The 24,904-nt window shown below is 46.6% G+C and overlaps 1 protein-coding gene and 1 long non-coding RNA gene across 11 annotated transcripts in view; both read left to right on the forward strand.

Moving 5' to 3' along the window:
* Nucleotides 1-24,904, forward strand: part of WWOX (WW domain containing oxidoreductase) — a 917,133-nt gene that overhangs the window by 223,774 nt on the left and 668,455 nt on the right. For all 10 annotated transcript variants that reach the window (XM_044931129.2, XM_044931123.2, XM_044931124.2 and 7 more), the window contains one exon: nt 9,594-9,682. In XM_044931129.2, coding sequence (XP_044787064.2) covers nt 9,594-9,682 — 89 coding nt within the window. The remainder of the gene's footprint in view (nt 1-9,593; nt 9,683-24,904) is intronic.
* LOC123465144 lies at nt 9,689-15,423 on the forward strand. The gene is made up of 2 exons (XR_006640257.1): nt 9,689-12,200; nt 12,292-15,423. It is a non-coding gene; the product is annotated as an uncharacterized LOC123465144 (long non-coding RNA).

Genomic DNA, 24,904 nt, shown 5'->3' on the forward strand with positions numbered 1-24,904 from the left:
GCATGCTCTCATACTGGGCTCACATTTGTCAGCAGGCAGCGTGGCCAGCTTCTGAGTGGCAGGCCAGCAGCCAGCGGGCCTGAAGCTTCAGGAGAAAACCTGCCTTTCTAGCAGATTATGGGAGATCATTGTTGCCAGCATCACTAGCCTACTTTTATCTCTTCTGAGGAATTTGTCCCGGGTTCGGGTGGTGCATTATTCATTCATTCATGTTCTAAATTAAACCCTGTCTTGGAAACCTACTCTGTGCCACTCACTGTGTACCAGAAATCAGAGACGGAGATATAAAACTTCATTTTAATTGACTATAAATATTAGTATGAATTTTCAGTTGTTTCGGTTTTCTTTCATAGTCTCCTGCAGTGTTCTTGGGAATAGAAATTGCTCTAACCTTTTTGGAGGACACCCAGCAAAAATGCATCCAAATTTAAAGTACAGATGTCGCTTGACATGGCAATTCTACTTCCAGGATCTTATCCTATAGAAAAAAAAATTGTTTATTGCAAAACATGGATATTACAACATTGCTTTTAGGAACAAAAACCTGGAAACTACATAAAGTAATATTAATCACAGCAACAGCGATAGTCCGCACTTAGAGCATATGTGCTTAAGGTGCTTCCCATGGGTATTATCTCATTGAGTTCCCACAGTAATCCCAGGGAAGGGATTCTTCTATTATTTCTATTTTTTACAGGTAAGTAAGGTCAAGCTTTGGGAATTTAAGTAAAAAGTTCACAAAGCTAGTGAAGGCTGTGGAGGCCTGAGACATCCAAAGGGGATCATTTTTTTAATAAATTTTTAACTGGATTACAGATTTTTTATTTGTTTTTTTTTTGGTTGTGCTGTGCAATATATGAAGTATTAGTTCCCTGACCAGGGATCAAGCCCATCCCCCTATATTGGAAGCTCAGAGCCTTAACCACTGTACCATCAGAGAAGCCCCAGATCAATTTTTAATAAATGTTTGAACACTCCCCTACTGGGTAAACCTACTGGTTGAGAAGACTGTGGGTGGAGTTCCGTTTAGGTGTATTCTCTTATGTGTTAATTGTAAAAAACCAGATCATAGAATAGAATAACCCGTAAACGATGATACAGTGTTTGTAGAAATCCGTTGTGGCCCAGTGTTTTTTATACGTGTGGAAAATGTATCCTGGAAGGGTTTGCCTCAAACTGTCACTCTGTTTATCTTGGGGCAGCAGGATCCCAGACACTTTAGCTTGATACATTATCCACTTCTGTATTATTTGTACTTTGCTCAGTGAACCAGTTATATTTTTATAAATAAGGATAAATTTAAATCGTTGAAGCCCGCTTGGGGTGAATCGCAGTCCCTGTCCCCAAACCGACACACGCAGCCTTGGCACCGTTGCCGTCTGGGGCTTGCTGTAGGATGTTTGTCAGCGTCCCTGGCTCTACCCCCAAGATTCCAGAGCAGCCCTCCCCCAGAAACGTGTCCAGACCCCACCGGGTGTCCCTGGGGCTGGCGCATCCATGGTGAGAAGCCCCCAGGCAGGTGCTGTCCTGGTAGCGTGTGGTTCTCTCCATCCTGAGCGTCATAATGGAGATTGTCTCTCTCCATCTGAGCATCTCTCACACTTCATGGGTCCTTCAAGTGGAATCCAGAAGCCTTTCAACCAGAGCAGACAAATCTCATTTCTCTTTCTCTGTAGTCAATGAAACTAACTGCCACTGACCTGTCACCAGATAGTCAACAGACCCCACATGTCTCTGTGAGATTTTTTCCTATTAAAAAAAAAAAATTGTTCTTTAATTGGAGGAAAATTTCTTGACAGTGTTGTGTTGGTTTCTGCTATACAGCCACACAGTTCAGCCCGAGTTATGCATATGTCCCCTCCCTCTGGAGCGTCCCTCCCCTCCCCCAGCCCACCCCTCTGGGTCATCACAGAGCGCCGGGCTGGGCTTCCTGTGTTAAATAGCAACTTGTCACCAACTGTCTATTTTACACGTGATGCTGTGTATATATGTTGATGCCACTTTCTCCATTTGTCTGTACACCTATCTGAATCTTGGGGTGCAGGGCACCAGATTTATTTTATCAGCAACTTCTGCAAAGAAGGGGCTTCAGATGCTTAACAAGTTTCATTAAGAACCTACATATTAAAATGTTCAAAACATATAGGCTGTTCCTGTTGAGGATATAATTATGCAGTAGATTAGCTGATGTCCAGTCTGTTGCCTTTAGAGCACGTCGTGGATGTTTCCAGTACTTACATAAGACATAGGGCCTGTTTATTAAAGAGTCTTCAACTGTGTATAAAACTCGAACAGTCAAAAGTAATGGTGTCTGCTGAAGGATTCTTTATCATATGAATTTACCTTTAGTCATCTATTATTTATTTCAGCTATTTTATATGCCATTATAATAAATATTATGACAGAGAAAGCTTTTACGCTTCAACTTATTGTACTACTTTCTACTTGCCTGCAATCCTTCAGGAAAATGTAACCATGCTTTACCTATAGTTAACGTAAATCATCACTTGCATTAGGATGAAAAATTCACCATGAAAAAAGTCTCTTTCTTCAATAGCCAAGCATAAATGCCCGATCATGTCGGCTGCCAAGCTCCCGTGCCATTTGCCATCCTCTTAAACTGTTTTTAAGCTGCAAAGTGAATGCATAGCATAGAGGGAAATTGGAAGGTTTTCGAATAATTTTCCTTCTCTTGTTAGTTTCTGGCAAGATAAGCATTTTTTTGTCCAGAGTGCAAAATACTGCCAATTACTGTCTAAGCATCTTTAATAGTTTTACTTTACGTGGTGCATAAGTCATACACCAAATTAAATAAGCCGTTATCCGGTACAGTTTCTCCTTGAATCAGCCTCACAATCACCTATAGATATTGAAACAGTTATTTTATAAATTGAGTTCCAGCAACCCAAGGCAGAAATTTTGACCTATGTGTAATGAAAAAAGTATTGTCATGATTTTCTTATTAGGCATGTTTATCACTGTATTTTGGAGGGAGGGTGGACTTTGGTTGGGGGGGCATTTGTGGAAGCTCAGGAGTGAAGTTTCCTGCTTGATGGTTGATCTGAAGGTCAGGAATGACAAAGTCAACCCTTCTCCTTCAAGGCTTGAAGGAAAACCCAGGGCTTTGCTAAGGGTCGTTTCTGGTTTGGTTCCCTATTTTGTAAATTGGACTCTTCTTTAAGAGCGTTTTCCTGGTGAAAGGCACAGAGGCGTACAAAGTGACACAGGCGTGGAGAGCCACAAGAGAGACTCTTAAACTCTGCCTTCTCCTTGGGTAGAGATGCTGTTTCAGAAAGAGCACTTATCAGAACATCCTTTTGTTAAAACATATTCATTTATTAACATTTTGGCTGTGCCGGCTCTTACTTGAAGCATGCAGGGTCTTCGATCCTCACTGCAGCACGCGTGATCTGTAGTTGCAGTGTGTGACCGTTAGTTGTGGTATGCAAAGTTGCGCATGTGGGATCTAGTTCCCAGACCCAGGATCGAACCCAGGCCCCCTGTATTGGGAGCGTGCCGCCTTAGCCACTGGACCACCAGGTCAGTCCCTGATCAGGGCATCCTTTTTATCTTTAGACTTGTTCAAGGTTGGGCAGACTCCCATCTAGCTCTCTCACAATGCTGATTTGGGTTGCTCTGAGACATACAAGAGCCAAAAGGAGATGCAAGTCCCTATCTGCTCCTGCGTTTCCCAGCAAAGAGGCTGACACCCACAGCCACAATAACATCACTTTCATAATACTGGAGAAATGAGCGATACGAAGTCCCACATAGGATTCTGACAAATTGCGGAACCAGTGTAGTTAGGTCTGTATTGTAGTTCAGTGAATAATGTCATGTCAATAACATGCTCATCGCTGGTGTCTCCCGCTGCTGTAAATGTGACAACTCCTATTTAAGGTTTCAGAACATAAAATCAGGACCAAGCATATGTGAAGTGGAAGGGTGAGAGGCATCAGCATAATGCAATTAAGGCCCATTGGATTAGAATTTGCAGGGTGCCATTAGCAATAAGCTCTGAATGTACATTATTGCCTTGGTTACATTTTCTCCTTCACTACTAGGCTTCTCTTGTAAATTTTAAGTGTATGAAATAAATATGATGTAAAATAGACACAAACAAGAATTTATAGAGCACGTTAATTTCTTGATAGCTTCTCAGTGTCAGGCATTGAAGAATACGAGAACAGGGCTAGAGCCGGTAGTGATAATCCAGCGAAGACACGAGTGTTGGAACCAGTCGAGTCTCAGTTCGAAACCCAAATCAGTGTCTAGGCTGTGCCACTTTAAACTGTAAAAACCTCTGTTTTCGAGGCTGTGAAATGGGGGAAATGATAGATACTTCAAAAGACTTTTCCCATGACTCTTCAATGAAAAATAAATGCCAAGCATATCACATGCTGTGCTCTCTCACTCGGTCATGTCCAGCACTTTGCGACCCTAAGGACTGTAGCCTGCTTAAGTAAATTTTGTGAAATAAGGAAAGACTGCAATTGGTAATATGCCTTATGGTTGAAAAACAAAGAATCGGTGTCCTGTTCTAACAGTGGTTTTACAAATGATAATAATCGTTACTTCTGTGCCTCGTACCTCGTGTGCACCATACCTACTCTTTGCCCTAGCCATTCACGGCAAATGCCCGTTGCAGCAGGAATGCTGGGGCCCAGAGCGGCCACACGGCTCTCCTGCAGCCACACAGCCAGTGCCGCTGTCAGGCCGGACTGTGGCTCCTCCTGGTCAGCCCGGCTCTGCTGTCCCCTGTGGACGTTCCACACGGTCCCCATATGGTTCCTTTGGTCTCAGGCAGTGTCACGCCTGAGTCATACTTGGCTAATTATAGTCATGCAATGGTATGAGAGAGCAGTCTTGTGTAACAACAGCAAGAACCCCCTTGATTCTGCACTTATAGACCCTTGAACCACTAAGACAGGTTTTGGGAACTTAGCAAAGAACAAGCCAGGAAGACTCGTTCTACCAGGAGTGTCAGTGGGCTGCGCCACCACCCGCTGTCCCCGACGTCCAGGAAAGTGGAAGAAAAATATGTGGGTTGCTTCATTACTCTGTCTTTTGGCTGAACCTGGGGGTGGCTGGGAGCAGGTGGGCGTCTCAGCTTCTTAGACGTTGCCTGCTGCTTCACGCGTGGCGTGCCACCTGTGCATTCCTGCTTTAAAATGATGGGTGCTGGCATCTGTAGACAGACTTTAAGGTACGTTTGCATTCCTCTTTTCCCTGAGATGATAAACTTGTGTACACTGGTGTGGTTAAAGAAAAGAGTGCAGATTTGGGGAAGGGTTGGATAGGTATTTTATAGCATTTAAAGATTCAAAGTTTAGTAGGGAGTTGTCTCTGTCAGCCAAAGCTAGGTGGGGGGCTGGATAGATGGGTAGATGGGTAGATGGGTAGAGAGGAGGGAAGTGGGGAGGGACATAGGGAAAGCTAACAGTTAATATTGGGGCGGTGGCGTTGTAGATACTTTTTGTCCGTATCCATCTGTCTTTTCTAAACGTTTCTATGACTAGTGAAGTGGCCTGAAAAGAGCCTGGAGAGTAGAGAGGGCAGACTCAGGGACTGTGCGGCACTCACTGCATACACCTTTGCATTTCTCTTCTTGCTGGGCATGTGGAGGGTTGCACCTTTTTGAAGCTAGGCACAGCCCCAGAACGTGCTCTGCCAACAAAATGCAGCAGAAGCAGTGCCTGGCACCGCAGGGTGGCAGCCCACGACATGCAGTGCACAGCCACGTTCTCTGCCCGCCCTGTGGAGGCTGGTGACGTTACAGAGGATGGAAACACCCCCGGACTCCGCCTGCCTGGGCTCCTGGCCAGTCACAGTGACAGGGACCTGGGAGGGACACGAGGCATGAACAAGTCATAATCCTTGGTTTTCTTATGACATTGAGGTTTGGGGGCTCCTTCCTTGTTGAAGGTCGTCTTGACTCACACGGAGGCACTTGTGTGAGCCACACAGTAAGGGATTGGGTCGTATCTTGTTGGCCATTCCAAGCTACAAAAATGTTTTAAGCTAGAAGGGTGTGTGTTGCAAATCTAGAGCCCGGAGACTGGCCAGACAGGGTCAGAACTTTTCACGTCCTGGATGGCATATGCTGATTTAACATCTTTGTTGAAAAACTCAACGGTTCTTTAGTGGTAATGGAACAGTTCTGTATCTCGAATGTGGTGATAGTTCTATGAATGTCTGCATGTGATAAAAATGTCATAGAATTATATGCATAGATATTTCAAATAAAAGAAAATGAGTGCATCCCCGAACTGGTGAAATCCAAGTAACATCTGGAGCCTAATGAATCACTTTGTGACAATGTCCATTTTCTGGTTTTGATGATGTGCTGCTTGGATAAGTCGTCCCCTCGGGGGATGCTGGGAGATGGGTATGTGAGCATTTTCGGGTACTGTGTTTGCCACTTCTTGCGAGTCTAGAATTCCTTCCAAATTAAAGTCAACAACAACAACAGCAGAAATGAGTTATACCAAGAAAGCGGATTGTGGTCAGTTCCAAATTCATAGACTCAGCAGGAAAGCTTACATTGGCAGATGGGGCCTCTTGCTTTCACCTAGCAATCAGCAGTTTATCCCTCAGAAATCCTCTCTGTTTGCAGTCCGTCAGCCCCTGCCTTCTCATTTAGAGCATGTCCCACATAAAAACATTTCTGTCACGTTGTGAAGTTTGTTAGACAACCAGAAGAGCAACCCACCCCCCTCAACACACACACACATCAGCACATTTGTGCACCCTCCTTCTAAAAGCTGTGTTTTCCCTTCTCGGGGCTTAACTAAACTGCACGCAGTCCCTCTGCTTCTCTCAGGGTCAGTAGCAGAAACAGGAAACCCGATACCAGGGCAGGGGAATCACTTGAGTGACTGGGTGTGGACTTGAGTCACTGTCCCCAGGAGCCCAGTAACCCAGCGCCTGCGGATTAGCCTGTTGAACTACTTGATGGTTTGTGACCCCTCGTTCCCCCGGATACGTACGTTCTGATTTTGTTCTTACTGGTGGTGGCAGCCCTGTGTTTTATCTTCCAGCAAGGGGCGAGGTGGTGGGGGCGGGGGGCGGTACCAAAAGACAGCGTCCCACATGCAAACCGCACATTAGAAGAACACATCGGCCAGCTTGGCCACACCATCGCTTTCATGGAAATTTTCGCTTTGGGGTCACCATCTGGGAATGTTCTCCCTGTTTTATGGGGGGAAAATGTACATGCATTCTTTTCTAATATGTAGCCAGCACATTCCTTGGGGGTTTCCATCAGGGACTCAGCTGAGAGGAGCGATGTCTGTCTTTACCACCATTCCCTTAATAAGAGAAATATCCGGTTTTCCTCTTGCGATCCATTCAAAGCTCTGTAAGATTCTGTGTTGGCGACGAGTGCCGTGCTCTGCGCCAGGGGCGGCTGGGGCCTGAGGAGCAGGATGAGGGTGAAAGGCCCCTTGAGTTGCCACGTCTGAACGTCAGAACCGGTAGTTGAGCATTCTGGAGGCATAAGAATCTATGGGGAAGGAAAGCTAGCCATTTTGACCGACGTCCCGCTCCAAAGACTTGAGCCACAGATAAACATCCGTCACGCAGACAGAAAATGGGGACGGGGGGTGGGGGTGTGGTTTGCTCCCCATCTGGAGTCCTGAGCCCTCTGTACAGGGTACGGCATCACTAGGGTGCAGCCCCTTCTCCTGGTGGCAGTCTACCTTCATATGGGATGAGGGCTGTGGCCTTGCCTTACCGTGAACCCTCCAGCTCTAATATTCCCCTATCTCAGGAAGCTCTAATGAAACCCACGTGTTGGCACTCTCCTCTTTTCCTGGATCAGGTTAGATGCTTCTCCTCCTTCCAGAATCTGCAGGTGTGTGCAGCTGCTGCTGTTACCTGAGGAATTTAAAATCCACTTCAGCCAACTTGCCTTTGCCAGAGTGTTGGGGTTTGGGGAGGTCACTGAATTCCCCTCTACATCCTTTCCCAAAAAGTGGGCCCTGTTAGTGGCAGGACCTGGATCCCCCAGGGTCCAACAGTGATCTGGTACGACGCGGTCTTCGGGGGGAAGCCTCACTTGTCGTGAACACAGTTTCACCCACCCTGCTGCCCTGTCGCCCTCCTGAACAACCATTTATTACACAGTGGCCTCAGGGAAAGAGCTTGTCACCACGGCATCTTCCCTCCTTCCGGTTAAAGTGATGAAACACCTTCTGTCTTCCAGGCAGGCTGTTAGGGGCTTCACACTTAGCTTCACAACTCTGTGAGTAGATAATCAACATTCCTCATTTACAAGTGAGGAAACTGAGGCTCAGAAAGCTTAGGTGGCCCAGAGTCTGTGTGCATTCCAGCTGCGTCGGCCTGGTGTTCACTGTCCACGGCCTGGGCCTCGGGTCGCAGTCCAGGGTGTTGGTGGCCGAGGTGAACTTCTGCAGACACACTGAGCGTCTCAGCACAGCCTGTGTGTCCGTCCAGGTGGAGGGTGCCCTCCACTGAGCCACGGGCATCCCCTTCAGAGCATCTGAGCACCGTGTCATTCTCGCTAGTCTTACTTCAGCATCACAGCCTAGACAAGGATTCCCAAGTTCACTGCTTGTCTTATGGGAATGCACTTACCTGAACAGGCAGGTAGCCTGGCCATCTGTTCTGAGGAGAGAGATCTAAGAAGTCATAGCATTTCAGCCAACACAGCAGAGTCCAGGCAGACTTAAAAATTGGGAGGGCCTGCTAAACACAGGGCCTGTTTGAAAGGCATGGTCTTTGTGGAACTGTGCTGGGGGCCGTGCAGTGGGACGGGGCGGCTTCAGTGACTGCGGACCGCTTCCGGAGCCACTGGCTTGAGGGCTCACCATCCACACTTCTTAGCTCTGTATTCAGTCTCTTATAAGATGCCACAGTGTAAAAGAGGCCAAATACAAGGGGTCCTTCAGTTGTCCTGGGGTGACATGCGATGATGCCTGTGATGCCCACCCACCGCCACCCGAGGTCAGACAGCAGGAGCATCATTATCGTGACCCACGCGTGCCTCACGTCCGCAGAGTTCACAGGGTCTCTAAACCAGGGCTCTCTAACGCGGCTCGTCTGCGTTTCTAAAGCAGGGGCGTGCGGAGCTGTCGGGCTCCGTTGGTGTTACCAAGCTTTGCCTGCCTTTGTACTTTCTGTCCACGCCTTGTGTTTCATTTTTGAGGCAGGCTTAGTGGAGTGGTTTCAGAGCCCAGATGGCAGCTTTTGAGATTCCCACGTGGCCTCGGATGTTCCTGCAGGAGGCGGGCTTCATCCTGGTGTACCCCTGTCATTATAGTTTCTTTTAGGAGGCACTTAGAGAGGAGATACGTGAGCCCTCGGACCCTGTGGATCCTGTTTCGGGCGCTGAGTCAAACAGTACAGCCCCTCAGCCTGGAGTTTTAGCAGAGTCCCAGCCTCCCATCCTCCCTAAACTTGGCAGTAAAAAGCCCCGTTCTTCTATTCATTCAGATGATTTATATTCTCTCTGGGCGTCTAATATTAAACAGGGGAATTCCGACATGTTCCATAACACATTTACTGTAACTTGATACCATGAACTAAACTTGCTGTTATTTATCATTTCTTTTTATTTTCTCTCATTCCAGCACAAAGCCAAGGTAGAAGCAATGACCCTGGACCTCGCTCTGCTCCGTAGCGTGCAGCATTTTGCTCAAGCGTTCAAGGCCAAGAATGTGTGAGTGTTCCAGCGGAGGGTTATAGATCATAATATCTTGCCATTGTAATGTCTTTATCAGATGAACACAACCGGGAAGACGGAAGGCTATTGTGCCGTCTTGGCGTCCAAACAGGAGGCTCATTTATACTGGCCCGGTCGAGGTGTACTGTATTTTTTTGACTCTGAGCCCCCCTCATTATGAGACGTGTCATCAATCTCACAACAGCCTCCCAGAAAACAAGAAAAAGATCCTACTAAGCATCAGTAAAAAGCGACCTTATAAAAGCCAGCTGATTGTAGGCTGCATCCTGATTGCAGACATCTTCAAGGCGCCTCCCAGAATCGAGGAGAAGTTCTATTTTAATTGCATTTAGGAAGAGGTCAGGTCAGCTCTCTAGTTCCACAAGGGGGCTGAACCTCAGAGCACGGGAAGAAGGTTTTACTGTTTCGCAAACCTGCGATGGTTTTACGTGGCACGTGGACACGGTTCCAAAAGCGTGGGCTCACATCTGAGAACTTCTGTTTTTCCATTCTTTCTCAGACTTTGAAAAATGCCTGTAGGAGGGAGCCTTCGCTGAGGACTGGCAGATTTTTTTTTTGGCCATCCCTTACCAACCGCCTTTCCTAACAGAGAGCAAGCAGCTCTTAAAGCCAGAACTGAGGAGAGCGCTGGTGGTTAGCTTCCTTTTCATTATGATATTTTGTTTCCAAGTGTTTATTTTTACAGTTCCCTCTGATTTTTTTTTTTTTTTTTTTTTTTAGGGCAAGCAATACTGGTTTCTCATTTAATGTAGCGGTTTAAATTTCTTTAACAAATCACTTCGTTTAATTTTTTTTTTCCAGTGGGTTGATTTAAACACAAAGATTAAGTTAATAATAGGGCACGTGGTGCCAAGGGTAAAATAATTCCGCAGTCGGCACCAGAGTCCCCGAGTTTGGAGCAGGCTGATCAGTGACAAGCGGTCTCAGGGTTGGCCTCCGTCGGGGTCTCTGGTTTTAACAGTTCTCTGCAGAGATGATGGATGGGAGGGGAGGTGTCTCAGACCAGATGCTCTGATGGCGTGATGTTGGCCCGACTCTTCAGTGCTGTCCAGTGGCCGATTCTTCTCTCTCCTTTCGTTTTCTCACTCGTTCTTTTAGGCCGTTGAGAAGTCTGTCCTCTAAAGCCCTTTCTGGAGCAAGCCTGAGTCCTTGAGATTGAAATGTCAAGTCAGAGTCTTTAGTGAGATCTGCACTGCCCCCCGCCCCCACCCCAGGGGCCTGCCCTGTGCTCCAGTGATAGCTAGCTGGGCATCGTCCCCAGGCCAGCGGACCTAGGCGAGCCCCACTGTGTGCCCTCTTGGCAGGGATTGGTAGCTGCCAGCCCTCGCCAGAGCTCCCAGAGAACCTCACGTCAAGACAGAGCTGTAGCTCTTTAAACATTTGCCCTGTCCTCCCTTCATGATTCATTTATCCGCTTGCTTCTTCACTTAACACACATTTAACACATGCCTCCAAAGCCCCAGGCTCTCCCCTCGGCTCTGGAGAGAGAGTGGTGGCTGGTGGAGGCCTAGTTAAGCTCACCCAAGCCATTGTGTGTGCTGCCAGCAAGCAGGCGGTGTTTAACTGCTGGCAGCCTACTCCTCGGCCTAGTATTTCTGCGGTTGTTTGGAAGAGAACAGCAATAACAGTATCCACCATAGCAGCAGCAACAGCTCATTTCGCGAGAGCTCGTTAGGAGCCCCGCACCCAGCGCCCTTTGTGTGCGTTTCCTGACGTGACTCTCCAAGCCTCCCGCAGGGGGAGTGCTGCCCCTGTGTCTGTTACGCAGCTGAGGAAAGTGAGACCAGAGAGGGTGAGTTGTCCGAGGGCATGCGGCCAGCCAGCGGGGGCGCTGGGGCCGGGCACGCCTGGGCAGCCCGCCTGCCGAACCACTTTGCTGCACTGTCTGTTGTTCTCAATGGGCCAGAAACCGAGATCCGAGACAGCGAGTGACTTTCGCAGGGTGCCTTGGCAGGTTGGTGGCAGAGGCAGCGCTTCATCCGCTCTGACTCTCCGCTTGCTCCCCAGCACCATGCCGCTCTCATGGGAGCTGAGACGCACCGCCTCTTCACTCTCCCTCCAGTCCTGGTGTCAGAGCTCGCTGGAAGGAGGCCTTTAGCCGGGGACAGCCAACAGTTACATAAGAGGACTGCCTTCCAAGTCTTAATGGGACCATTCGTTTTCAACTATTAAGTAGTTCAGAAATCATCAAAGCCAACTGCCTTCTGTGATCACCAAGCCCAAACTCTTGGAGAAAAGCGGTCGCCCCTTCTGCCCTAATTCTGGATTTTAACAAATGAATTCTGAATTTCTGTACTCCTTGGTTCAGAAACAAAAGCAGTTTTCCTCTTAGCCAACCCCATGCCATGAACCCCCTTTCATCAGTCTCTCTAGGGTCCAGTATTTTACATGGATTTAGAGAAATCAGCATGAAAATCCCGTACGACTTTCCCTTTGGAAGACCAGCAGGGCGAAGTCTTCCCCGGCCGGGCAGATGACAGTTCAGCACTCACAGGTCTGTGGATTCTGAGAATTGTCAGAAGCGAGTTCAAGTGTCAGTGACTGAACTGCCAGAAAAACACATGTCGCTCTCTTCTTATCTCCAGCTCCCGCCTTTCGACATTAAGATCTCCTTGTGTGTAAAACATAATGGCAAACGAAGGAGAGGCTACCCATGCCGGACCCACTCCTTTCTGCGCCCTTGGACTGAGGAGAGGAAGAACCCGTCCACTGAAGTGCCACGTGGACGCGCGCCGAGTCCTGTCTGCGGGCACGCCAGGTGTCCGTGCGGGCACTTTTTACTGTGTGCGTCCCCTCGGGTCATGCCCCAGCCCGGTGGTCTTGCCATGCCAGGGCAGGCGGCAGTGTGTGTAGTCTGAGCCTGGAAAAGGTAGAAACGGGTGTAAATGCAAACCTCTTTGGAAGATGCAGCTCATGGTACAGATGAGCCAGTCTCTTTCCACCTTCCACCAGGAGGGCATGTGGATTCAGGCTTTTCTTGGATATTCTTCTTTATGTTTTTTTTTGGGGGGGGTGTGGTGGCATGGGGTGGGGACTGAGCCTTTTCAGAATGAGCCCTGCTAACAGTGATTATGCAAATCATAATTCCTTTCTGACATTTGTTTATTCCGTGCAAGGCAACACGCTCAGCACTTATGCCCATGTCCTCTCTCTAATTCCTTACAGTCATCCCCAGGCATGACTCATTTTATCTTTGTTTCTCAGTGGAAAGGCTCCAGCTTCTCACCGAGAGGCCAACTCTCTTTCCTGACTTTAGCAAGTGGCAGATCCCGAATTGGAACCCGAGTCTGTCTGAATCCACAGCGACCCCTCTTCTTGTTCCACGTCACCCTTGAGGTGTTTTCTTCAGTGTGGATTTCTGGGTTGGTAGGAATTACTGAGGACCAATTTACTCAGAAATACAGGGGCTGAACACCATTCAAGGCAATGAGTATTCTGTTCTCTCAGTTTACTTAAATCAGAAACCAAATAAGGTCAATGCATCTTAGCCTGTATGTTTTCCTCCGGCTTCTAAATTTCTCTTTATTTAGAGTGGCACATGCGTTTCAAGGGCAGGTGTGTCCTCTAGAGTTTTCTGTGGTCTGTGTTTCACTGACTGTACCCCGGTGGTATCATTCAGCTGGTTCTTTTGTCTTCTCTGCTTCCTGTGAAATGGTAGCCAAGGCTGAAGGCTCAAATTCCTGTTTAATTTTTGTTTGGCAAGAATGCTCGGTAGGTGGTGGTGTTGTCTTCAAGCCAGTTTTTGTAAGGCTCTGCACGCCCCGACCAACGCATCCCTGCGCCCACGTGGTCTGTCTGTCTGCCCGCTCCCCTTCACCCCCCATTCCTCCTGGCCCCCTTCACTCCTTCTTCTGGGTGGTCAGCCCAGGGGGCCTCAGTGCTCCCAGGGCACTTCTCCCCAGCCTCAGTGGTGGTAGTGGTCGGCCAGAGTGTCTCAGGTCCAATTATTTTGGGGCATTACTGGAAAGTTCCAAACCGAAGCCTGTGGTAAGTCCCAGCCAGTCTTGAGTTTTGCAGGATATATTTGTTGAAACCGCAGTCCTGGAAAGCAGCCAGCCTCCGTGCTCCTGCTGCCCGGCTGGTCAGGGCCTCCGTCAGAATGCGAGGAGCTCGGACCCTTCCTGATGATTCCGACCGAGCATCAGGATTTTCTGTAGTGGGCTCTGAAGCCAGTAGGGTGTTGTTTGGGATACCTTTGCACAGTTTCATTCATGATACTAACTGCTTAATTTACCGAAAAGCATTTATTTTGAACAGGCCCTGTAACAACAGTTCAGGGGCTTCTAGACTTCTGTAAATATATATATATACATATATATATGTATATATATATATGTATTTCCTTTATCAGATACTGTTTTATGGTTTGAGTTCTATATTTTCCTGAAATAATGGACACCTGGATTCCAGTTTTGAAATTTGAAAACTTTCAGTAATGGCACATAATATAGGAAATTTATTGCTTGGCTTTCAGTTACCAATCAGCTCTTATAATATCATCTAACGTCTTTGATTCATCTTAGCAATTAATGGAAGTTGATCATAACATAATTTTAAAATAACACTTGCAATTCTAAAGATTTCTAGAACTTTGTTTTGATCATGGATCTCTACTTTCTCTTTTCATCTTCCTGTCTCCAGCAGAATTTAAGGAAATCAGGCTTTATTTCACTTAAAAATACTTAAAATACTTTCACTTAAAAATTGGATAGTGGTGTTTAAAGAAAAATCCAAAGAATACTTTTTCAGTTTCCTCTTTACTGTTTATACATTTGAGGGAGAAATCTTAAGAAAGTTATTTATTTTCACTTTTTAGAACTTGAAAATTCAGGACTTTCAGAAAGGACTAATCCCAGATTTAATTTTCTTGGATTCTTATTTCCAATTTTGCTGTCTCCAGTCCTTCTACAGAAGTGGGTGGGCTATAAATTATAAATAAATCCCAAATTTTGAGAGTTAAATTACCCTGCAAGACCAATGTGTAAATTACAGCTTAATCTTTCTTCTTCTCCTCAGTTTGGTTTTAAGAATAACTTTTAGCCCATGTATCTCTGTTACTTTTTGCTGAACATGAGAAATCCATTTCTGGTTTTTGTAACAGAGTATCATGTTGCTTTGCTTTTCTGAACAGTTTGAAAACTAAAAGAAAAGAAAAACAGAGAGCAGATTTTTTTTTTTTAGCTGTAATAAACTCTCTAAATCTAGATCTTAATTATGGTGTCTTACGAAAAATTTTTCAAAGTCTACAAGTTGATTTTTCCCCATCCCCTACATTTTCCACCTTGAGGTATTAAAAAACCATACTGTGAAGCATTTAACGTGTCTAGAAACATCAGAGAAGGCTTCCATCCAGAGTAGATGTTTTGCCTTCTGAAGCTTAACTCTTTAGGCATCAAATGTTCTTACATAATTCTTTAAAACAATATTTGTGAAACAGATGGTGTTCTGTCATCCCTTATTAAAGAAAAATACGAGCACAGAGAGTATAGTGCAGGGGTCACTTTTCTGAGAAGGGCCAGAGAGGAAGCACCTCCGACTTCTCGGGCCGTAAGTTCATCTGTGTCAGCGGGCAGCAGCAGACAGTACTTACACGGGTGAACATGGCTGTGTCCCAGTAAAAGTTTACTTCCAAAAGCAGAAAACGGGCTGGGTGTGTCCGAGGGCCACGGTGCATGTTGAGCAGGTCCCCGCACAGACTTGTCAGGCCTGTTGAGAAGAGGAGGCCACGCACGAGGCAGGCAGACGCGCCTCGGTGTGCTGCGCCTGTGGCTGGCACGGTGTGTGCGTCTTCCTGTCTGGATCCTTCAGTGACTCGAGAGGTTTTCACGAATGTATCCAGTATGATACAATGGAAATAAGATAGATTTCTGTCGAAACAGGAAAAGAGGATCAGAGTGGACTGGTCAGACGTGATTGTAGAGGAAGTGGGGACCTCATGAAGTCTTTACAACCATTAGTAAAGTGGACCTGGGGACTTCCCTGGTAGTCCAGTGGCTAAGACTCCGCTTCCCAGTGCAGGGGGCCCAGGTTTGAGCCCTCATCAGGAAACTAGGTCCCGCACGCTGCAGCAAAGATCAGAGATCCTCATGCCACAGCTAAGACTCGGTGCAGCCAATAAGTAAGTATTTTTTAAAAAACTGGGCCTGGAAATGAGCTTTGAGATCCCTCGCAGCCAAGGCAAGAGAGGACACGAGCTTCACGTTGCCCACAAACTGTATGCATGACCAGCCCTGAGCAGAAACACTGTTCCTGCAGTGAAGCTGCGCTGCCACAGAGTGCTCAGCCCGCTGCCGTGGCCTCTTCCCCCTGGGCTTTGCTACTCTTCGCAAAGCCATGGACTCGAGGGGGTACTTCCCAGTTCTCTTTTGGAGCCAATGGGTAGACTGTCTCCTTTGCCATTGCTGCTATCGTTTCCCCTGGTTTTGGGCAGCTTTCCGGATGATTTGAGTGGCCTTAAGGGCAGCTTGCTTTGAATAAGTGAGAATTACAGTGGGCCGCAGGAAAAATAATTAACCTCTGTATTGTCAGATACCAAAGTACTCCACACGCCTCTTCTCCCCTCCTCTTTTGGCTTATTTTTAAAAGTTTTTCCCTTCATGTCATTAATTATTTAGTGTTTACAACAGTGCCAGGAACTGGGCTAGACGTTGAAATTAAACCATTTGCCCTCTCGCTTCTCCTGTGCCTATCACTCTTTTAAAATAGTCGTGAAGCATAAGGATTTTTTTTTATAACTTTGCGCAGTGCTGACTATCTTCAAAAACAAATCCTTACTGAAGAAGAATGGTTGTTAAATTAATTAAGAGCCATTTTGCAATTAAATGTGTTAGGGAAAAAAAAAATTCAGTGAGCCTTTTTGCCATCATTAAAAGTCATCACTGCCAAGGAATACATGAAACTGTGTTTGAATTAACCACAGCGATGTTTGCAAAATAAACAGTTTTGATTTCCCAACAGAATTCTAGGTTCAGCCATCGCTATCATGTTTCCGGAAGTCTAAGTGATGTATGTTAATTGAAGACACACAAAAAAACCTTCCCTTCCAGGAAGAATAAAAGCCCGGCTTTGGAGAGTACATACAGTTACTCTGTGGTCGCCTCCTGCCTCACCCACCAGCCCACCACTGCATACATAGCTGATGTTAAGGCTTTAATACCAGCAAATAGTATGAACTTAGTTGCTGGTGTTCAGCATTGATTACTTAAAGCACTGGACCAGAGCATGAGTTGGCAAAGTTTTTCTAGAAAGAATCAGATAAATAAATATTTATATAAATGAATAGCTATACCAATGTTTTTCCCTTCATGAACCAAATGGTCTCTGTAGCAGCCACTCAACAGTGTTGAGTGTCTCTTGAGGGTTGAGTGAAGCCGCGGTAATGTGGAAGTAGCTACTGATAACGTGTAAATGATTGGGCAAGACCAGATTCCAATAAAACTTTATTTAGAAAGACAGGAAGTGGGTTGGATTTGGGATTTGGTCTGGGGGTTGTGGTTTGCTAACCTTTGGACTAGAATCCCCTTGTCCCTTGAAATGTAACTCATTTGAAAAGCATCTTGCCTCACTATGAGAGACACATTCCGTTTTGGATTTTGTTAGGTTTGGTCCAGATAAATCAGTATATATAGACAGTGTTGTGGGCATGGTTCATTTCAGTTCTCTGCAGATAGCACTCTGTGTTCCTTAGAGGCTGAAAGAAGAGATAAGAGTTTGAATAGAACAGTGTGCTGTGCTGAGTTGTGGAAACGCCACCCTATGGGAAAGCAGGTCAACTAAGACAAGCGAGTATTGTTTAAATAGTGAAGACACCGAAGCCCTGCTTGGGACTCGGAACTGTAAAATGATGATGGAGATAGTAATTGCTAATATTTATCACCTGTTTATTATGTGTCATACACAGCTAAGCACTCGTCTGCCATCCCATTTTATCCTCACAAGGACTTCATGGGGTAGGTCAAAAATTGTAGAAGAAAGGCAGTGACTTACTGTTCAGCCTAACAGGATGCTCAACCACATTTCATAGGTCAAGATATCAGCAGGGAAGAGATTAAAGATCTTGACCCAGCTCATGCCAGCTAGTAGATGGTGAGACTAGAGCTGAGTCCCAAATCTGCTCTGTTGCTGAACTCCGCTTCGATAGTAGTTAGGAAAATCAGAAAGCTCTGTCTCATTCAGAAATGCGTCATGTAGGACGTGGTGTCTCTGAAGGAGTTTTGTCCTTGGATGGATGGCAACCCCTCCCTGCCTGCTGGGAGGGTGGTTAAGGTCACTTCAAGGTTGAAGGGAATGCACCTTCCAGCCAGTTTCCTATCATCGAGAGGAAATTGTGTTGCTGAAATGCGTGCAAAAGAGGTTAAACACCACTCACGAGAAGAGAGGTTCATCCCTTCAGTTAAGTGTTCAGGTGGTTTTCTCCCAAATACCTAGAAGGTGTCTGTCCCTGAAGTCTATATAAACGGAAATGGCAGCAGTTGTCTTTACATTTACTCTAAGCGTCAGCATTCGTTTCCCCTTGGATCCTGCTTGTTTTCCTAGTGACGCTGATCTGGTAGACTGCGGGCGACCAGAGGGTCACTTTGCAATTCAGACATCTGAACTGCCAGAGTGGTCGCTCTCAAACACAAACCCAGCCCTGATCCTCTCCTGCAAGCAAGACCCTTGGGTGGCCTCTGGAGGCTGCTCCATCCTGCTGCTGCATTTATAGATCAGATCGCCCCAGCCCTGTGCCTCTGTGTTCCGCTTTGCTGTTGAGCTTCTCAGTCGTGTCCGGCTCTTTGTGACCCCATGGACTATAGCCCGCCAGGCTCCTCTGTCCATGGGATTTCCCAGGCAAGAATACTGGAGTGGGTTGCCATTTCCTTCTCCAGGGGATCTTCCTGACCCAGGGATCGAACCCACGTCTCCTGCAATGCCAGGCAAGTTCTTTACCACTGAGCCACCTGGGAAGCCAGGTGGTTACAGGTTCCGCCTCCGGACTCAGGGCCTGTGCCACTGCCCCCCACCTGCCCCTGACCTGCTCGCTGGCTGATTCTGTCGTGTTCTCTGTGGAGCCTTGCCTTTCCCCTCCTCTTACGTCCACACTGTCATTGGATTGATGAGTCACTTGTGGGAGCATCGACCACACCCCCAGTCATCGGGCGTGGAGTACTTTGGGGACGCTTTTTTCTATATTGATTTTTCTTTGTTAGACTGAGCCCCAGAGAAGCAGAAACCTTGGCTAATTCATCTTTGCCTTAGCTCTGAGGCCCTGTTCCACACCTTACTAACATGGTGACCTTGGCACATTCCTTCATCTCTCTGATCCTCAGTTTCTTCATCAGTAAAAGTGGGAGGTGACGGTAGTACCCTTGCAGGATGGTTGCTGCTGCTAAGTCGCTTCAGTCGTGTCCGACTCTGTGCGACCCCAGAGATGACAGCCCACCAGGCCCCCCCGTCCCTGGGATTCTCCAGGCAAGAACACTGGAGTGGGGTGCCATTGCCTTCTCCAATGCATGAAAGTGAAAAGTGAAAGTGAAGTCGCTCCGTCGTGCCCGACTCTTAGCGACCCCATGGACTGCAGCCTACCAGGCTTTTCCGTGCATAGGATTTTCCAGGCAAGAGTACTGGAGTGGGGTGCCATTGCCTTCTCCGCAGGATGGTTGAAAGGTTTAAATAACAAAGTGTTCGTGAAACGTAGTACCTGAGTACCTAGTAAAGATTTAGCGCGTTGCAGATCCTAACATCATTTTCGTCGTTGTCATCATCGTCCTTTGCAGGTGTTAACTTTACTGCCATAGCAGAAGCTCCAGAAAGGGAGTGGATGGATGGGTGGGTGGGCGAGGGTGAGGGAGGGAGGGAGGAAAGAAAGGAAGGAGGGAAGGAAGGGCAACCAGAAGTGGAAACTCACCGTTGCACTGGTGTCTCAACTTTGATTTTAAGGCAGCGGTTCTTAGCCATTTGAAGTTCTTGCCTTGGTACCTCCTTGGGTGGTATGGAGGTTATATGTTAGAACATCTTGGGAAACAAATTGTGAAGTAATTTTGCATAATAGTTATTTCAGGTTCAGAAAATACAGCTGCCCTTCTAACCAGGTATGGGCTTGAGCCGCATGACCAGGCTGTTCTCAGACCCGTACAAGCACGGACACAGGAAACTCGTGATGTTAAGGTTAATGTCTGGTGACTCGCAGAGAACTCTTGGATTATGTAAGACTCAGAAGAAAAAAAAAGTGTCACAGTGTCTGTGGTTTAAAATTGTATTTTCCAGCTTGGCTGGCGAATCCAGCTCGGTGTTCCTCCTGATACCTTCTAACCACCCCCATTGGCACATTGGAATTCTCCTCTCACATAATTGACATGTTGGGAAATTTTGTTTAAACCACACTGAAATTGCATTTTAATAACCGGGGACCCGTCTTTCTCCCTTCTCCCTCCCACCCCCAGTAAATTGTTGAGAAGCTAGTTCTTGTCAGCCTAAAAACTTGGATATACGTTTGCAATACATCACCAGTGTTCCACTGTGGCAGCCAGCTGAAAATCCCTGGGAAGATTATATTTTTAGTTGATCCGCTTGTCACTGCACTCTGCTCTTAATATTGTGAGTCATTGGTTTTCTTCACTTTGTGAGAAAGCCCTCAATATCTCGTCATTACGAAAAATACACATGGAGCCTCTCAATTAGCGGCAGAGTTCTTCAGTCTGCCTTCTAAGCTTCAAATGTTGTTACCGTTCAGTCACCGACTGATAATCAAACAGGCATTTGAGCTGACATTAAGGAGAAGTGATAACCAGAAACGGAATGAAGAAGAAGGTGGTCTCAGAGGTACCGGGAGTGGGTACAAGAAGTGCGAGTCCACCAGTGATAGAGGTTTGGGAGGTGGACCTCGGCAGAGTGTGTCTGGCTAAAAGCACAGCAGTGCCTAGGTGTCTCAGATCAGCAGACTCCCAAGAGCATGCCCCTGTGTTCCCAGAGTGGCTCTATATGGGACGAGGTGGAATCCTGTAACCCCCTGCCTAGAGGTCAGAGTATTTAACCAGTCTTAAATTCTCATATGCTAGGGTTGCTTCTATATATTATCGCTGTTGGAAGCACTCTGAAGCTGGCCTGCACGTACTTCTTTTTGGATCTCTTAGTTTCTTAAGATCAGTTTTTGGAAGAGCAGCACCCGGGTCAAAGCACATGAGTATCTTTGAATACCGCTGGTCTGTGACCTCAGGTTACCCTCCAGAAAAGTGACACGTAATTCTCATCTCTTGGTCAGACTCTAGGCAACGCCGTTAAGACCCGAAGTATTATTTGCAAAGCTTGCATCTATGTAATTGTAGTCAAAATGTTTTTAAACGTACAATATCTCTATTAGTCAAAGAAGTTCTTTTTTCAGTTGCTTTGTCCTGTCGCCTGAGCCCATCACAGCCACGGAGAGGAGAATCCACTTCTTGGTGGGGGCAGGAGAACCCTTTGGTTTCTTCCTTGACTGGCGGGGAAGCGTGGTGTTGCTCTGAGTGGCTGAGCACTGGGCTGGGAGTCAGGGAGGCCCAGCCTTCGCCTGACCATCACGTCCTGGGTCGGTCTGTGCCTTGAGTGGCGGTGCCCTAGGCCCCTCTCGGGTCTTTCCAGTAGCAGAACTGCTGCTGCAGCCCGTGACTCGCCTAACATTTCTGGAACTTTTCTGACTCTGCTCTGACGCAGGAAGCAGGACCTGTGTGGTGCCTCCTCCCCCATATGGGGGAAGACTTCACATTAATCTTAGCCAAGAGCTCGCCACGACCTTTAAAGACCTGGGCACCAAAGAGATTTCAGTCCTGGGCTCCTCAGGCCCGTCAGGCGCTCAGGTGTCTCAGACCAAGCTGATGTTCCTTTTCCCTCATCCTGTGGGCAGGTTTTCCAAGCTCAGTGGAGTTCTGCATCAGGTCCACTTCTGATTCCTTTAAAGCTCGTCCTCCCCTGTCCTATTGGAAGCATGGGCTTGCAATTCAGTACCCGCTGGGCCGGCCAGTGGCTTCCTGTCTTGCCTTTCACGTGGCATAGTTCTTGATGCAGTCACGTTGGCCTTCCGGTTGGTTTTAACGTGCTGCAGTCCATAGGGTCGCAAAGAGTCAGACACGACTGAGCAACTGAACTCAACTCAGCTGTCTTTATGATTTTTTTTTTTTAGGCAGATGTTAAAGCTACTTCTTATTGCTATTTAGGGGGTATTTCTTTTGGTATTCTATATAAATGTTATTTTATACAAGTTCTGTGGCCACCAAGATGGTGCATGCCTCTTGTAGAATATTAGGGGAAAAGAAGGATGAGCATAAATATGAACATGAAAATTGTACATTTTCCTGGCTCTCCATTAGTTTGTCTTTATTTCTTGAAATATTTTTACTGGGGAGATTTTCAAATGCACACAAAAAGAGAAGAGGTAAAATGGACCTTCCCAAGTCTCTCACCCATCTTCTGTAAATATCAGCATATGGCTAGTTTTGTTCAGTCTATAGCCCCTTCTTCCTAGATGATTTTAATGCAAATCTAAGATGACATAAATATCCATGAATATGCTGTGACTACCCCTCTATTATCAACACTGTCCATATTTTAGAATATTACCTTCTGTTTTTTTTTACTTCCAATAGAATTATAGTCATTCTATATGAGAAACATTAAATATGCATGTGTATAAATATATATTTTAAATATTTTTCAAAAAATGTCTCATTCCCCAAGGTTTTCCATGGTCATTTAGTGGAGATAGTAAATTAGCAAAATAATACCTTAGGTTAGAGAAAGTATAGTGAATAATATGTCAAGGAATGAAACAGATTTAAAAAAAATTTCCACCTAATCTTTTAACAAATGGCTAAAATTCACATGGTGAGAAATAAATTCAACTTGACATGGTAAAATTCTAATAATAGGCTGAAATAATGTCACAGACTAAAACCACATAGCTTTGTGTAACCTAGCAATTGTCTAAAAAAAAAAAAGCACCCTTATTTTCTCTGGACTGACTCGATCTAGCTTGAGTCCCAGTTTCCGTCCATGAGGGACTTGTAGGCAAGAGGTGGACGGGCTGGGGGCTGTGAATCACAGCTGCCCCCGCGTGGGAGGAGGGAGAAGCCAGAGGTCACTTACGTCATCGTGAGAACGTAGAACAGTCTTCTCAGAGCTCAGGGAGCTGGCTTTATTTTTAATTCATGTTTAATTTACACACTTCACACTGCTTTGAAGTATACAGTTCAGTGGTTTTCAGTATGTTCCCATTCAAAAAGAAACCTCATCCCCGAACCATTTAGCGTCATTCCCCTGCCTTCCTCCTGCCCAACCCCTCCAGCCTTTGACGACTGCTCATCTTTCTGTCTCTCCCACTTTGCCTGCTCTGCAGATTTCATATGAAGGAATCACACAGTGTGTTGTTTTCTGTGACTGGCTTCTTTCAGTCAGCGTTGATCAGTCTTTCTTCTTCACGGCTGAGTAGTACTCCACCATATGGGTAGACCACACTTTGTTTATCCGTTCATCAGTGGAAGGTCGTTTGGGTTACATCCACCTTCTGGCTGCATCAGTGATGTTGCTGTGAACCTTATTCTTCTTCATTCTGACCCCCCTGCCCCCCCGGGAAGATCCTGTGATACTCGGAGGCTGAAGGTGTCAGAAGGTAGGCTGGCGGGGACAGTGAGACCTCTCTTTGGGGAACAGCCTCCCAAGACCCTTTCTGAGCCCCTCTTGAACGCATGTCCCCTGGGACATGCCCAGTGGTCTGGTAATCACTAAGGAAGCAGGTCTCCTGGGAAGTTTTCCGGAGCACACCTTCATGGCCAACAAGAGGCTGAGTGACCCTCGTCTGGTTTAAGAAGAGGGCATTAGCACAGAGTGACAGGCCGAATCCAACTTGGGCTCAATTATTTTGTAAAGCTCTTTGTTGATTTGACTTCCTGCGACCCAGGGAATAATTCTAACCAATCAGAGCTGGCTTCCCTTTGGCACCAGAGTCCACTTGCTTTACAGCCGATGACAGAGGGGGCCACATGGCTACCCCGTCTGAATTAATCCTCGACTCTGGGCCGCTGGTGCTGTTCCCTGGCAAGGTTGTATTTCTTCATTAGCTGCTCCCAGGGCCCAGGGAGTCCCAGAGGGTGTCAGAGTACATTAATTTTTATCATAACATGGAATCTTTCAGGTCTGAATGGCAGCACACGGCTGTCAGGGGCTTTCTGCACTCTGTTACAGCTCCATATATCTCTAGGCAAAACAGAGGAAAGAGCCCTCATTGGCATGGAGATGTACAAAATGCATGAGGCGTTTTTATTGTTTGAGTGACTTGACCACGTGCTTCAGCACACTCCCCAGGTAATTTTTTCTTTTTTTCCTTTTGTCCATGTAAGCCCACCTCTGCCACCCCATATCACTTCCTCCCTTCACTGTAACTGCAGAAGGTATTTTTAAAATAAGCTGCATAATGGTAATGAAATCATCACCTGGTATCTGGATCTCTTCTATAAATACATAAGAGATGAATATTCCCATGATTTTTTTTTATCAGCAGAATATATGCCTCCACAATATTGTAGAAGTCTGTAAATAATGACTTTGTAATGCTCAATATGGCATTCATGTCCATAAAATATATTTTAAATTTGAAGGAATGCTAATGCATTTCCAGAAAGGCTAGTTACTTCTGTGTTGCCTTTTCCCCACTTATCAGCTGAGTAGAATTCTTAGAGGGATGTGTCTGACTTGGAGAGTATGCCCAGTGGTTAGTTTACTAGTGAAAGTGAAAGTCGCTCAGTTTTGTTCAGCTGTTTGTGACTCCATGGACTGTACTGTCCATGGAATTCTCCAGGCCAGAATACTGGAGCGGGTAAGCCTTTCCCTTCTCCTGGGGATCTTCCCAACCCAAGGATCGAACCCAGGTCCTCCGTATTGCAGGCTGATTCTTTACCAGCTGAGCTACCAAAGAGGTGCTGTCAACAAATGCCGGGACCCCCTCCGCATGAGCAGACACTGTGCTGTGGCGGTAAGGACCCCCCAAAGAGAAGTCGCAGAGGAGACAGTGTTCTCAGTTGTATGAGTCAGTCAGTGCTCCGTTGGCATAACGTGACTTACTGCCGGCTCTAATCCTTCCCGCAGTTTCCTGGGTAATTCTGATTTCTTAGTAATAGGTGTCACTTAATAACCCCCACTGCTGGGCAGCCTTGTTGCATGTGAGCTCTGTGAACTACAGAGCAGAGTTTACCA

This window comes from Bubalus bubalis, chromosome 18 (genome assembly GCF_019923935.1).
Source record: "Bubalus bubalis isolate 160015118507 breed Murrah chromosome 18, NDDB_SH_1, whole genome shotgun sequence".
NCBI classification, from domain to species: domain Eukaryota; kingdom Metazoa; phylum Chordata; class Mammalia; order Artiodactyla; family Bovidae; genus Bubalus; species Bubalus bubalis.